The sequence below is a fragment of the Neophocaena asiaeorientalis genome, unplaced genomic scaffold, assembly GCF_003031525.2.
Source record: "Neophocaena asiaeorientalis asiaeorientalis breed wild unplaced genomic scaffold, Neophocaena_asiaeorientalis_V1.1 scaffold24, whole genome shotgun sequence".
Classification (NCBI taxonomy): domain Eukaryota; kingdom Metazoa; phylum Chordata; class Mammalia; order Artiodactyla; family Phocoenidae; genus Neophocaena; species Neophocaena asiaeorientalis.
The window spans coordinates 5,243,646-5,260,312 of NW_020185317.1; the positions used below are offsets into that span (position 1 = coordinate 5,243,646).

At 36.2% G+C, this 16,667-nt stretch overlaps 1 protein-coding gene across 3 annotated transcripts in view; it reads right to left on the bottom strand.

Annotated features, from left to right (window-relative positions):
- NAB1 (NGFI-A binding protein 1) overlaps positions 1–16,667 on the bottom strand; it is a 44,673-nt gene that overhangs the window by 22,302 nt on the left and 5,704 nt on the right. For all 3 annotated transcript variants that reach the window (XM_024733650.1, XM_024733651.1, XM_024733649.1), the window contains 2 exons: positions 11,567–12,404; positions 142–275 (listed from right to left, as the gene is read on the bottom strand). In XM_024733650.1, the coding sequence (XP_024589418.1) occupies positions 142–275; positions 11,567–12,385 (953 nt within the window). In that variant the 5' untranslated portion in view covers positions 12,386–12,404. The remainder of the gene's footprint in view (positions 1–141; positions 276–11,566; positions 12,405–16,667) is intronic.

The window sequence follows — 16,667 nt, forward strand, 5'->3', positions numbered from 1 at the left end:
GTCACTTCACTGTTTAATCTTATAGAACTATAATCACACTTCAACTTTTTCAGATATGCTTATATTCTATCAATGGATGGTGTTTCAAGCTCTACTTCTAACAAACAATGCAAAAATACTGCCAATTAGTTAAACACTTACTTGGTGGTTCTGTAAGTATATTTATAGGTGACTTCTCGAGAAATCTGCCTAGCCAGGGCAAAAAGTTCATCTCTTCTTGTCAGTAGAGCGTTATCCTTCACACAAAGCTGAGCAGCCGCTTCATTAACAGTGAGCTGCATGTTCAAAACAAAGTTTTAAAAATTATAAACATTTTTATTTCATCAATACAGAAAATGTTTCACTTAAGAATATAAGAAGTCACATCATTATATAATGAAATCATAATTTATGAAAATCAGGTTAGCCTTTACTCCTGATTAGTCCTATACTGCCTAATTTCAGAAGCAAATCAAGTTATCTACATCTCTCAGAACTTGAACTAATCAAAATAGTCATCTTGGTTTTATTTATTTATATGCTTATTTATTTTTGTTTAAGTAGGAGAGTTTATAGAAAATAAGCAAAATAAAAAGTTAAAAAATGTTCTGCATCTTATTTTGCTTATGAGAAACCAAGGGATATGATTTTATGATATGCTGATAATATTTCCTTAACTACAAGTGAGTATACATGGTCTTACAGATTTTTTTTTTTTTTTTTTTTTTTTTTTGGGTAGCCCCAGATATTTTTTTTTAAGGTGAACTGACATGAAAATTCTTAGGAAGAAATAAAAAACGATTTTAGTTAAGTATTTATAAAATCAGTAAAAGATAGCATTATCACAAATGAGGGTTATAATGGAAAATCAAGGTCTTGGAGTCACTAAATCTCTACGATTCATCTAATTCAACTCTTTCATCTAAGTGCTAAATACTGCCAATATAGAGTTGCTAGTTGACCAAACACCTGTACTAAAATTTAAAATATCAAAGGTTATCCTAAACTGAAAATCTATAATTTGTTTATTAGACTACAAAATGTTTTTCACATAATTTGTCAACTTAAATAGATGTAAATAAGGAACTGCCAAGAGGTATATCAGGCTTTTTTAAAAAGCAAGAAACATTCCAGGCATGATTGACGGCAAACTGATGGGATGTGATGGCAGAGAGACCTAGGATGAGTCTTGCTCCATCACTTACCAGCTGTGTGATTTTGGACATGTAAAAACTTCTCAGAGCCTCAATTTTCTCAGAGGCAAAATGGGATAATATCACTACCTCCAAGGACTGTGACAAGAAGTAAGTGAGAAGACAGCTGGCACAAAGTTGTTGTTAGTATTAGTTCTCATTTTCCTTTGACAAAGAATCAGGCATTTACCTTTCTCCCTACCCAGTTATCCCACTTTATTCACAGTTTTTCTTATTTAAAATTTTTGAAAATACAGAGAAGCAAAAGAAAATGAATGCAGCATGCAGTCCTTCCATCCAGAATGACTATTAATATTTTAATGCATATTATTCCAATATTTCTCTGTGTACATATATACATGTGAATGTAGATGTGTAACTTCCTTTCCTTCACTTAGGTATGCTGCATTTTTTACTTTTTCATATATTAAGGCAGAGACTTGGCTTGTTTACATCAGTATCTGGCATGGTTAGTAAGCTTAATAAACACTGATTGATGAATGAATTTAAATATCCTGTACAATGTAATTTTTACTACCTAGACATATAATATTACATTGTAGAAAATAGCAATATATTATTTAAATCAACCTCACTCTGGATATTACCCTCATTTTTCATGTACTACAAAGAAAGCTGCAAAGAGCATTCTTTGTGCATCTTTACACACATATTCAGTTATTTACTTGGAATAAATTAGTACAAAGAAACTTCTTGGTCACAGAATATACTAAATTTTAAGAGATTTACATATTTCATCAAATTACTCTCCAAAAAAATTGTTTCAAATCTTAATGCTACCAACAATTATATGAAGAGTTCATTTCCCAGAATCTTGACCAACACTGGCTGTTATCTAAAAGCTTTACCAATCTGATGTATTTTCAATGACTTTTGGTTATTATTTGCATTTCTTTGGCTGTAACACTGAAATTTTTATGTTTTTGACTTATTTTAAAATCTGCTTGCTCATGGTAGCTGCCTGTTTCTTCTATTGCACTATTTTGTTTCTTAGGGACTTAAGGAATTCGTTATGTATGAAGAGCATTAACTCTTCATATGTAGTGGTTTTGTTTTTTTATTTTTTCATAGTTTGTCATTAGCCCTATAGTTTTGTCTTGAGTGCTATGCACAGAAGCTCCCTTCTTACCCTAATACATATAAATGTTCTCCTATAATTTAGTCTAATGGTTTTATTTTTTTCCACATATTTACTCCATCTAGAATGTGTTATGGTATGCAGTATATGGTATGATATAGGTATCTAATATCCTCCTCCCCAGATTTCCAACTGTAGGTTACACTGGCTTATTCTCAAATACAGGCATACCTCATTTTATTGTGCTTCGCTTTATTGCACTTTGCAGATACTACTTTTTTACAAATTGAAGGTCTGTGGCAACCCTGTGTTATCAGATGATGGTTAGCATTTTTTAGCAATAAAGTATTTTTTAATTAAGGTATGTACATTTTTTTAGACATAATGCTGCTGCACACAATACACTACAGTACAGTGTAAATATAACTTTTATATGCACTGGGAAACCAAAATAAATTTGTGTGTCGCACTTTAGTGTGGCGCTTTAGAACCAAACCTGCAATATCACCAATATGCTTGTAATGTGGCTACTGGCAGCAAGGTTACAATAAGCCCAGGCTTCTTATTTTAAACCCATAACTGAATATAAAAACATAATAGGAGGAATTTATTTTCAGCTTTCTCCCCTCCTCCTAAAGAATCCTCAGTAGATCAATTTCTTCCCTAAGTGCTTTTGACAGGCACAATGTTACAGGAGTTAAAAGTAAAACATACTTCAAAGAATAATCTCCTAAATAAATTAACTTCAATTTCAGCTTAGCAGTAGCTACAATGACCTTGAAAGATCCTTCTCAAGTTGCTTTTTATGTAGCTGTTTCTCTTTTGTACTCATAAATCTAAATTAGTATGGAGAAATTCTGATTGTCAGTAAGATATTTTAATTGACAACATTCAGAGGTACCAGCTCATTCAAAACTGCAGAAAATAAAACAATATTCTAGGATTCCTTCCATCATCCTACCAGAAACCAAGAAAAAAAAACATAACACAATCTTTGTTACTGAATTCAGGCTCCAACAGACCGAAAAACTATACTGAACTCTCCAGGCCCTCAGAGAGCCTTCTGGTAGAAAAACTGAGGCTGGAGAAATAATTATAGCTCACCCCAAGTTGTAACATGAAGCTGATTCATCAAGCTTTCCCCTCAAAAATGTATTTTCTGTGTCTTCTCGATTTCATGCTCCCAGTTGCTAATAATTAAATCAATAACTATTATGATATATTTTAAATAGAAAAATGATACAAATACTCCAAAACCAGTAATCATCCACTGCAGCACCAAGCTAGCTTTTTAAAAGTTTTAAGTTTCTAATTTTGTTAAAAGTATAAAATAAGATATTCTCCCTCATTGGTTTACTTACTTCCTCCACTTCCTCCTTTCATGGCTAAAAATACCAACATTCCATTCATATCTTCATGTAAAAGATTTCTTAAAGTTAGCTTTCTATTATTTTTAACTAGATTTTAAAACTTTCTCTACTGGTAGTTATAATCTTTAACAATCAAATGATTGTGACTTTCAATTAAATTTCAAGTAAGTGTTAGCATAAAAATACTACATGAATGCTGTGTGATAGGGATGTGTGATAGGGAGGCTCTAAAGGCAATCAAGACTTTCATTTCTAGCACAGGGAGGGCTAGGTACCGTGACCAGCCCCTCTCACATTTCTCACAGGAAAAATGTTGGCTAAAATAGAAGGAAAAAATATCTTAAATGCATCAATAAGCCAGCAAGACAGTAAGAACGATTCAGGCCAAAATGAATGAAGACAGTATCTCAAAGGAGTAAGTTGAGGACAGTTGCTAAACCAGATGAACTTCAATCTTTACACCCTCATTGGGCTGGTGAGTGTGGGAAGAGAATAACAGGAAAAGCCGAGTATCCATCAAAGGTGAGGCTGAGGAGTCTACGAAAAACAATACGAAAGTACTACAGCCTGATGCAAGACAGAATTAGAAATATACCCATACCCCACAGGAGAATGCAAGGAGAATTACCTGTCTTTAACCTTGTTACTAAATGGGAGAGAACAGAAGATACTCTCCTGAGATTTCATAACCCCAAATCAGCTCTTCACATGGATTTTCAGCCCTAATTCACACTAAACAGCCTGAGAATTAATTTTCATAGGGTCCCAGAGTTGTTATGTGCAGAGTACAGGTGCCTGGTAGAAGCAAAAACAGCCTCTAGGAGAATCCATTTTCTTCCTAGGCCTCAAAACATTTCCACAGTTCCAAGAAATATGAGTTCATAGACAGAAATCATAAAACATCCAAAGAAACAAGGAACCAAAAGTAAAAACCAGCAGAAACAACAGACAGCAGAAACAGACCCTCAAAGATTTCATTTAAAGAAATAAAAGGAGTTGAAAATATGACTAAAGAGTAATATAGTAAAAATGACTAAGAAAAATTGAGAAGTCAGAAGGAGAGAAGAAATTGGGGCACGGTAAAACAGAAGATTTCAAAAGCAGACAATAGTCAGATAACCACTGGCTTCTAAACACAACAATGAAAGCTGAAGGCCAAGGAAATGATATCTTCAATTACTAACAGAAAATAACTGACAATATAGAATTTGATACCCAGAATAAGTAGCAATTAAGAATGAGGGCAAAATAAAGATATTTTCCAATGGGGTGAGGAAGGACAGAGTTTGCTATCAGTAGGCCTTCATTAAGAAAATTCTACATAATGCACTTCAGGCTAAAGGACACTAATTCCAGATGGTAAATCTGAGATATAAAGAGGAGGAAGGGAAGAAATACAAAATAAAATAAAGGAAATAAATTCAAAACATCAGTCATTATAATAAATGTAAATGGACCAAATGTTGCAGTTAAAAGACAAGGAATGTAAGAGAATTTTTTAAAAATCCAATTATTGGTATTTACAAGAGATGTATCTAAAACATGGATTCAGAAAGACTAAAAGGATGGAAAAAATAAGTAACAAGAAATTACTAACAAGAAGAAAGCATATGTACTTATATTAATATCAAACAAAAGTTTTTTAAAACTAAATGCATTATTAAAGATTAATAAGGTTGCTGCATAATACATAGAGAAATAGACAACTCCACAATCAGAGTAGGTGATTTTAACACACAACTCTTAGCTACTGATAGAGCAAGCAGACAAAAAAAAAAACAAAAAACAGTCTATAGAAGGTTTGAAAAACAGAGTTAATAAGCTTGTTAAAACAGACATATACAGAACACTCTACCAACAACTGCAGAAGCACATTAAAAACACTGACCACATACTGGGCCATAACTCATATCTCAACAAATTTTAAAGGGCTGGCATCATACAAACCATGTTCTCTGACCACAATGTAATTCAGTTAGAAATCACTGGGAAAAAGAATAAAGGAAAAACCTCCTCATATTAGGAAATGAAAAAAACTTCTTAATAACTCATGGATTAGAAAAGAAGTCATAGGGCTTCCCTGGTGGCGCAGTGGTTGAGAGTCCGCCTGCCGATGCAGGGGACACGGGTTCGTGCCCCGATCCGGGAAGATCCCACATGCCGCGGAGCGGCTAGGCCCGTGAGCCATGGCTGCTGAGCCTGCATGTCCGGAGCCTGTGCTCCGCAACGGGAGAGACCACAGCTGTGAGAGGCCCGCGTACCGCAAAAAAAAAAAAAAAAAAAAAGAAAAGAAGTCATAAATAAAAAGAGAAGTAATCAGAATTAAAAAATAATAAAATAACCACATATCAAAACTTTGGGAATAATGCTAATTCAATACATAGTGAGAATTTATGGCCTTCACTCCTTACATGAGGAAAGAAGAACAGCTGAACATTAATGAACTCAGGACGAAATATAAGTTAGAACAATAAAATAAACTGTAAGAAAGTAGATGTAAACACAAACACAGCACAACTAAAAATATCAATTAAGCCAAAAGTGCTTCCTCAAAAAGAAGCTGGAAAACTTTTCTGTAAAAGGTCAGACAGTAAATATTTTAGGCTTTATAGGCCAGTCTGTGTTACAACTACCCAATGCTACATCATAGCTCAAAAGTAGCCATAGATAATACATAAACAAATAGGCATGGCTGTATTCCAATAAAAGTTTATGTGCAAAATCCGGAGGTGGGCTAGATTTTGCTCACAGGCTCTAGTTTGCAGATCCCTGAAAAGATTAATATAGTTGACAAACCTCTGGCAAGATTGATCAGGGAAAAAGAGACAAATGTACAAACAATATTAGGTCTTAAAAACGATAAACGACTTTATGCCAATATGTTTGAAAACTTAGATGAAATGGACAAATTCTCAGAAAAATGTGACTTATCAAAAGTGACTCAAGAAGACTACCCTAATAGTCCTATAATCCACTTTTTTAAATGATCAAAAGGGAATGTCCAACATTTCTTTTCAAGTATTAGACGTTGAAATTGATCCACTCAAGCTGAGAGTTCGGAATTCAGCATCATAACTCACTAGTAATATGTTCAGGTCTAAGAGGTTCCCGGATTTGGCATCCCCCTCTCTCAGAACTAAGACTGTTGGGCTTCTCTGAAACACTCAGCCTTGCCTTCTCAACACTACAGTGGTAACTGACCTAAACTTGGCATCACCATGTATTCTGTGGGCCTAGGTCCTTATGTTAGTAACCTGCTTAGCACTCCAGTTCCTGTAGCATTTCCACTAGGTCTACAACTTACCCAGTAACTCCACATTCTCCTCTTCTTCCCCTTCCTATCTTTGATTTCCAGAGCTCTTCAGCTGGATGTTGCTATCTGCTGACAAATATTCTATTGATATAATGCCGACTTCTCTATGTGCTTTTATTTCTGAATATTACAAGCCCCTACATTCTCCACGGCCTTGCTATTCTCAACTTTCAGTTTCTCTCTCTTTATCCATTCATTTCTTTAAGATTTGATGCATACTGCTTAACTAGTTTACCAAATACTCTGCCAACACACCTTTGGACAGACGGAACTCTGCCTGCCTGGACTTCCTTCTAGTACTGCTTCTGGGTTTGTCTCTTAGCACCTGTCCCACACCAGTAACTAGGCCTCAGCCCCTCACACCATCTTCATGGTCTGACTCCTGTGGCCAGGCCATACCTAGCCATGTCCTAAGACCATCACTGATTCTCTAGCTTAAAAACAGTGTGTATAACGATGATTCATTCTACAATTCTTTACTGTAAAATGTAAAGAATTATATATTTACAATGTATACTTGGAAACAAGTATAAAAATGCATATAAGAATAAGAGGGCTTCCCTGGTGGCACAGTGGTTGAGAGTCCGCCTGACGATGCAGGGGACGCGGGTTCGTGCCCTGGTCCAGGAAGATCCCACATGTCGTGGAGCGGCTGGGCCCGTGAGCCATGGCCGCTGAGCCTGCGTGTCCGGAGCCTGTGCTCCGCAACGGGAGAGGCCACAACAGTGAGAGGCCCGCGTACCGCAAAAAAAAAAAAAAAAAGAATAAGAATTTTATATGCTTGTGAGTTGAAAAAATTTTTTCAGGTATAGGTAACTTCCTGATTTTCATCTGCTCGTGACCTACTTATATGTCTTGAAAGAGAGTGAGTGTTCAGTGTTTATATGAAGAAAACTCTCAGAAATACTACCAAAAGTGAATTAAGAATAAGTCACATATTTCCTTATTTAGAAACTGAGGACAAATTAGTAATATTCTTTAATCTTAGGAATTTGGAAAAACTCAAAAATCTTTCTCTCACTGTAAACAGTCAAATGAAAAAATGTGAAATTATCACAAGTGTACCTAAAAGGTACACTTGACAGTACCTTCTTTCTTTTAATTCCCTCAGGATTTTGTGATTTCCACCAAACTCTTGAATGGTTACTAGTTTGAAGCAAGTGTCCTGATTCATAAACTTCTATCCTAAACTATATTATTAGACCAGACTCACATACTTGAGTTACAAATAATAAGTGGTCTAAGTTAAGCTTCACAAGCCACACTTTCCAAAACCCCCAACCCCACATCTCAGCCGCTGGCATTCATTTTGACTGTTCCCTTATTTTGGGAAACCCACAATGGTCTCATTACGTAAATACCACCTGTGCCTATTTATCCAAAGAAGCAAAGGGCCCCTTAGCAAAAGCAAAGTGTGAAATAATTCACTTTGGATTTTTTTAAAGTACGTTGGGATTTTTTAAGTGAGGTTGATAGGCTTTATTAGTCATCTCTTTAACATACTTTTGCTTTAATAAAAAGACAGGCCCTTGACTGTGTTTCATCTGCTCTGTTTTAAAAATTATATGAAAACTGGATTATAGCATGAACCTAAAACAGCCAATATGTTTTGCCCTTTGTTTCCTATTACTGACGACCTTGTAGATTTCTCTATTGGTTCATAGGTAATGAAAGTGTCAAAGTGTATCCAAATTATAATGCTACCTGTATTTTCTAGATCTACTCACAAGTTCTTGTGAGTCCATTATTATATGGCAACAATATGTAACAATTACAAAAGGATATGCCCAAAATAGATCAAATCACAGAATCCCCTGTGACTAATTTTGCTAACCACTTCTGATATTAAGCACCAGTATCCATTCATATCTAAAATAATTTATTTTGTGTTTTTTTTTGTTTTTGTTTCTTGCGGTACGCGGGCCTCTCACTGTTGTGGCCTCTCCCGTTGCGGAGCACAGGCTCCGGACGCGCAGGCTCAGCGGCCATGGCTCACGGGCCCAGCCGCTCCGCGGCATGTGGGATCTTCCCGGACCGGGGCACGAACCCGTGTCCCCTGCATCGGCAGGCGGACTCTCAACCACTGCGCCACCAGGGAAGCCCTAAAATAATTTATTTTAAAATATCAGATGGTGAAATTGCTGAAGACAAGGTTAATATACAAAAATCGGCCAGTGCTAATAATTTTAAAAAGCAGGAAAAAATTTCATTTACGATTATACACTTTTATATCTTATATACTTGTATATATATGCAAAATCAATGTATGTTTATGATACAGACATTTAATATACATATATAATACACAGTATTTGACCTAACAAGAAATGTGCAAAACCTATGAATTAAGAAATTACTGAGGAATATAAAAGATCTAAGTAAACACATATACTATATTACTGTACGGGAGTTTTCATTATTGTAAATATATCATTTTTTCCCAAATTAATCTATACCTTTAAGGCATTTCTAATCAAAACACCAACAGAAATTTTGGGGAAATTCGACAAATGCATTAAAAATTTCATTTGGAAGGAGAAATGTGTAAGATTACCTAAAAAAACAGAGGCTGCAGAACAGTACTATAGAAGGGGCACTTGCCTTTCCATATATTAAAATACATTATTTAGCTACAGTAATTAATCTAACTCTATACTGGTGAAGGAATAGAGAATTAGACAAATGAAATCACACAGGACAAGATCAATGAATATTACTATATAAAATTAAACTTCCACATGGCAACCAGTCTGAAAGGTCAAAGGACAAATGATAATCTGGGAAAATGTTTACAACATAAGACAAAGGTTAATATCCTTAAAATATAAAATGTTCTTACCAATATTTTAAAGGTTAGACAAAACAACCAAACAACTCCAACATTAAAACAAAGGATATGAATATAAAATTGTATGTCTGTTAAACATAAGAAAAGATACTCATACTCACTAAGGAAAGTTAATTTGAGCAATGATAAGTTTTTCATCTCTTAGACTGAGGAAGATTAAAAATGATAAATGCAAGAGAGTGGAAAAATGGACACTTGCATACAACGATAGTGAAAATGTAAACTGCTGCAGCTTTTTTAGAAGGCAATTTAGCAGTATCTACTAAAATATTAAATCTACTTATTCTTTGATCCCATAATTTTACATGTTGGGACTCTATTCTATAGGAAAACATGCACAAGTCTGTAAAGATATATATGTGTAATGTTCACATCCTACCATATATAAAATTTTAAAAATGGAAACAACTTAAGTGACATCAAAAAGTGAATGGTTAAGATAAATAACAGCACATTCATATTGTGAAATATAACCCATAAATGAATAAGGTAGCTCTATATGTAATCACTTAAAAAATATATCTAATAGTACACTGTGCTTTGAGTATATTGTTAAGTTTAAAAAAAAGCATTTGGAGGAAGAGTGTACAAAATATGATCCCACATTTGTATAGGTAAAGAAAAGAATCTGAATGTTTACAGATTCAATTACTTCACATCCTTTTGTAATGATTGAATACTCTTTCAATAAATATATAATATTTTTTTGTGTTAAAGTATAAGTCTGGGGGGGAAGATCTAATGTTTCTAACGTGAAATACTGCATTCAACTGAACATTTTTTTCAAGGAGAGTTTCTCTTTCTTCTAGCGGATAAATGGCTATAAATTTTAGCTATGAAATCGTTTTTTAACTTTTGAAATGCATTTATTTTTCAAGCATTTATTGGGTACATTAGATTCTGAGAATATAAAAATGAATGAGACATTATCTCTGCCTTGAAGAATCCCAAAGTATACTGTGAGGGATAGACCAGTATATATATAAGTACAATAAAGTGCTGAAATTACTGTGACAGAAGTGTATATTATACAGGGATAAAAATGGAAAGGAAAGGTCACTTGGGGGGAAACATATCAAAAAAGACTTAAGCTTATGCTTGAGTCTTAAGGTCTTAAAGATGCTTGAGTCTTAAATATGATGTGTTGGCCAGATAGACAAGAAAAAGGGAGTAAATGAGAAAGACACATACGTATATGCATTCTTCTGCTTAAGCAAAGTATTTCTGGATAGAGTGCTACAAAAATAAAATGAGAATTTTTAATGCCAAATGTCAAACCAAAACAATATTCAAAGCTATAATAATTCTTCTAACATTCATCTAAAATAATTTTGTTTTCTATGCTAGCTGAAAATCACTTTTAAGTTGTGGTTATTGTTTACAAATTTTTTTTCTAAAAAAAGTCTACAAAAATGATTTTTGTTCTACTTAAAATCTCATTTTATTTCTTAATTAAAAGACAAACTGCCTTGTACTTGTACATGCAAAGACTTTATGCTCTCACTGCTTAAATTCTGATATTTTTCTAAAAGTCACCCTACACTGTAGTTCCAAAGCTCAACATGTTTGAATTCAACACAAAAATACCCTAACACACACAATAGATATGGTCTATTTTCACTAAAGAGTTACATTTTGCTAAACCTAAATGTCTTTAATACTGCTTTCAGGTAATGTATCTCCTTAGCTGCAAACTATTACCAAATTAATCTCTAAGAGACACAACACACCACATATGCACAAAGAAAACTGTGGGCTTTTTACCTCATGAAGCGTGAGGTGTTTCCCATCCTTTCTCTTGGAGTCAAATCTGCCATATATTGCACTATATTTTCGAATTTCCTCCTCTTTGTGTGGATCATCATCACTCATCTCAAAGATGTGACCAATCATTTTGGCCAACTTCTTGTTGGTTTTTAGCAGCTCTTTCACTTCGTTTAAGTCACTTTTCGGCAGCGTGGGGGCCATTCGTTCCACACACTCCGCTACAGAGAGCGCGGCAGCAGCATCCAGCGCCTCGCTACTTTCTTTTGGGGAAGCTGGAGAGCCAAGGTCAGCTGGGGAGAGGCTGTGCTCACTCTCAGTGGCATGGTGGCCTTGCCAGAGTCGGGACTCACTGATACTCTGCAGCGCTAAGCTCCCCACCACGTCTGATTTCCCCTGTCCCAAGCTCTGCACACAGGTGGTGGCAGCACACTTGGGGATTTTTAAATGAGGTTCCCGGGCATTGCTGTTCCTTTCATAACTGCTGCAGGATATTCCCAGCCAGGTTGGTGATCCCTCTGGTAATTTATAGATGGGTATGCTACTGACAGGCAGGGATGTCAGCGGCTGATTGAAAAGGCCAGGGTTTGTAACCCAGTCTCTCAAAGCCTTCTGTAGCCTCCTAACGTGAAGGGGCTTGCTAGCCATGCCCACGAGTGCCATGATTTCCAAGAATTCCTCTTCTCCAGCTTCACAGAGTTGCTGGACATCATCACCACCTTGTTGGATAAAGGCATCAAAATAAGAAAGCAGATTGGCTTTTTGTAATATTCTGTACAGCTGCAACTCCCCCAGGGTCCTGGGTAGGGCCGCGGCCATTACTGTGGATGGGCTTAACCTGCAAAAAGAAGAGGAAATACTCATCACACTTGCTCCAAACTTCTTAAGCCTATTTGTTAGACACTATAGGATTTAAGAGTTCAGTATGGGAAGAATAAAAAACAAGCAGCATTTGCATAGCAACTGACTGTTAAGGAAGCATTCTCTCTATGCCTAAGTTATCTTATTTTACTCTCCTATCAACCTTAATGGTCAATATTCAGTAATAGTTTCCATTTTAAAGAAAAAATTATAAAGGCTCAAAGAAGATAAGTAATTTGCCTGAGATCTCACAAATAGCTAAGCAGAAGTCTAGGGACTCAAACCAAGCCTCACAGGGCTCTATATCCCATATTTTTGACTATTCACTTTGCTGCTTCCATGGTGTGGACACAGAGGCAAAGTGAAGGATAATCAAATTCAGAAGGGGGTAAGAAGTATACTATGCAACCATGCACTGAATACTTATTTCGTGTCACACTGTATGACAAACACTTTATATTATGTCTAATCCTCACAACAGCCCTGTGAGATAGGTAGAGTTAATTCCCATTTTATAAAAAAAAAGTAGCAAGATTAGTCTGGCAGGCAGAGGATGAGAGATTTCAGTATGAACTGGAGTTGATAAGATAGAAGGTGGTATACTTAAGAACTGAGAAAAAAAGAGGCAGGAAAAATTCAGACAAGACTTGGTGATCACTTAGATGTAAGTGATGAAAAGGAGAGGAAATGTCTAGAACTGCAACAGGCATTGGGGATACAGAAAATCAGGGATGATGGAATTCCCTTTCAAACACATGGCACTTGAACATGGTACAAGGTAGAATGCTTAAGTAGAACTGTCCTGTGTGCAAAATAACAGACTGGAGCCTAAGTGCGTCTCAGGGTTAGAGACAGAGGATGAAGCCAAGGAGGGTGGAAGATCCCTCCAAAGAAGCAGCAGAGAGCCTAAGACAGAGACAAGGAACCAATACTTTTAGAGCTCAAGCGAGGCAGAGAAGTCTGCCTTTAAAGAGACAGAACAAGACCCAGCAAAGCACTGCTTGACCTCTTAGCAGCCTTTAAAAGTTATTCACAGTTGCCTGGAGACCTTCCACAGGCAAAGAGGAGTTGGGCAAGTACTTCCATTTAAGAGAAACAAACTTGTAATCAATGCACCTTTAGGATTAAAAGGACCCTATAGCCCTCTAAGGGCAAAAATTATAGTAGGCCAAAAGAATACATACACCAAAGGAAAGTGAAAGCTCCACTCTCAACTCAGAAAGTAAGGAGCAATTGTTAACTGGGAAATAAGACAAGCAGAGGAATATTAGGAACACCAGATCACCACATTTGGAACTTCTGCTTTATGCCATCAACCAGAATTCTACCCAGAATTCCAGTTTCAGTCATCCCATCCAAGGAGAATGCATTTCCCTACCACCTAAGGACTGACTCCTGGGAAGCCCCCATCTCCTGGAACCTCTGTGTCATCCACAATCTGCTCTAATCAATTACTGACCTCCTCAAATTTTATGGTTCTTTATTTTATAAGGGCATTGCCAGGTGACCTGATGACTTCCCAAGATACATTAAAAAAGACTGCATCTGAGCCCACTAAACGTCTGCTGACAGCCAAGAAATCATGTGGGGTGCTTCTGAAAAAATATAATTTCCTAGGTCCTTGGGTTGCATCTCAGCAGACTCTCATGATTTGGCAAATTTGGCAAACTACACTAGAGGGTCCCTATTTAGTACACTCTCTGGGCACCATGAACTCCTACAGGTTTTGAGACCACCGTCATGTTCATGCCACCTCAGTTCTCTGGAAAAAACATTCCTGCATCTTCTGAATCACCCATAGGAGGATCTGCTTTGTCCTCCCACTCCAGGGGAGACTTTTTGGGGAGAGAATCTATCATCCAGCTGGACACTAACCCACAAAAACAAGCTCTTGGGAGTTACAGACACAAGTTAAAGTCTGTATTGAACAACATTATACCAAATGGAAGGGTTTCTAGAAAGTGTCTGAGGTAGAGGAAAGGAAACCTACTTTCCCTTCATACACCTAATGCAATAGCTCCACGGGCTTTCAACTCAAGAGTACACACACAAAAGAATATCTGTACACACGCATAAATATGTATGTATGCACATACACACACAAAATCATTTTTATAAGAGGACTGTAACCTTGCAAGATTTATGGTGTCATCAATTATCTCACCATATATACTCCCCCAAATTATGGAATAAAGTAAAAATTACATGAGAAAATCTAGAACAGATTTCTTGAATCTTTTTATGAGCAGTAAGAGAACAAAGAATATATGATGGACAAATGTAAAAGGGAAACTAAAGGAGAACTAAAAACCCAAACTTAGGTTTTATTCTTCTGAGATAAGCCAAAAATTTTAGAAAATATTAATTTTCAACTTTTATCCTTTCTCATCTTTACCCAGAAAGAAAGGAAACCCACTAGTTCCTAAGAGAAATCCCTTATGTTCCGGTAAGAAAGTAGTTATGATTATAATATCCCCATAAGGACTGATAGGACCCAGCGTACATTTCCAAAGTCAAGACACCAGATGAAAGATAAATAAGTGAACTATTTAGACTCCCAGGAGGCTTTCTAAAGGCCCACACTTACTGCTGGGAAAGGAGTTTTCTCCCTAAGCTTTTTGCTTTAACAGAATGTTTCAGTTTCCTACAAAGCCTGTTGGGATAATTTAAACCACCACCACTTCATACATTAACTTGATTTGATTTAAAAGAAAATTTTTATGAGATTTTCTGTTTTTACAAACCCTGTATCTATTTGTGTTTCGACATGCAGGTCAAATAAATCAAAAGAAAACTTCATCTCTCCAATCTAAAGTAAACATGAAAGGATCCTAACACAATGCTATATAATAGAGGAAGCTGCGAGTAGAGTAAATCTACTCAGCTGCAAACGCCAGTTACCTGGCCTGTTCAAGAGATGCTGGAACAATCGTGCTGAGTGTGACCTTTTTATAAATTCCACAATTAAGAGAAACCAGTTACCCATTTTCTAACTTCACTCAAAAGCTAAACCAAGGGCCTATATACAGCAAACCTCCACTTGCACCAGCTTAAATGTTCCTCAGCCTGGTCAGTTCCAGAGGAAGAGGAATTAAACAATGGACTCATTTAAGGCCATTTGTTGTTGTTTGTTATTCCATGATCTATTTTAAATGGTAATGATTTGTTCCTGAACCTTTTAAAAACAAACTCACTTTGGCTCCTTATGGGGTAAGATCAGTCATCTGCCAGATTTAAACTATGCTAAGTGAAATATGGAGCTGGTTTGGCTCAGAAAACTTGACTGGTCAACTCCAGCTTTGTCCTCGAACCACAACACAGCACTTAATATGAATATGGGAAACAAAGCTTCTCTGACTTTCTCCAAGCTGGGACGTGGGGATTTAGAGTAAGGCAGAGTCTTTAATGGTCACGGGGAAAAGAAGAACTATTCCTTCAAACCTGCCTCAATCTGTTCCAAGAAGCTTCAGCCTGCCTTCTGTCCTGACTCCTCGATCAAAACTCTCGAGGAACTCCTGAGTGATCACCAGCTTTTCTCTTTAACCTCTCTGCAGCTTGACATCACTCCTTGAAACACTCTTCACCTGACTTTTTGCTATATTATGTTGCCTTCCCTTACTCTATTGTAAGTGCAGGAATTTTCCAAAGTTTTATATTAGATCCCATTTCTACTGTCTTTCCATATTCTCCCATGATGATCTCGTCCACTCCCAGGCTTCAATATCACCTACAGCAGACTGACCTCCAAACTGCTATCTGTAGCTTGGACCAGTGGTTCGTGGAGTTCCTGCAAAGTGTTCTCAAATCCAAACATACACCAAGCACTGTCTCACACATATACATCTACTTTGCAAATAAAAGTAAATAAATACTTTGTGATTTAATACAAACTCATTTAAAAGTGTAACTGAATTCACAGTTGTTGCCATTATATCAACAAACACTAAGCAAAATTAATGAGTACTTGCTTTTTTTTTTTTTAGTTTAAAAAGTGATCTTCATACCCAAAAAGTTTGAGAACCCAAACTTTTTCTGATAATTCAGCATTTCAACTACCATGTGGAGATTGTCAAACATCTCAAATTTGGTAAGTCCAAAAGCAAGTATGTTATCTCATTTTCCTCCCTTCTTCCAGATTCCCAAATCTACTCTTCCCAACTCTCATTTCTCTTAGTTGCACCACTACTCTTCCAGTTGCCTGGATTAATAAAAGTAGAGATTCCTTTTTTTTTTCTAATTT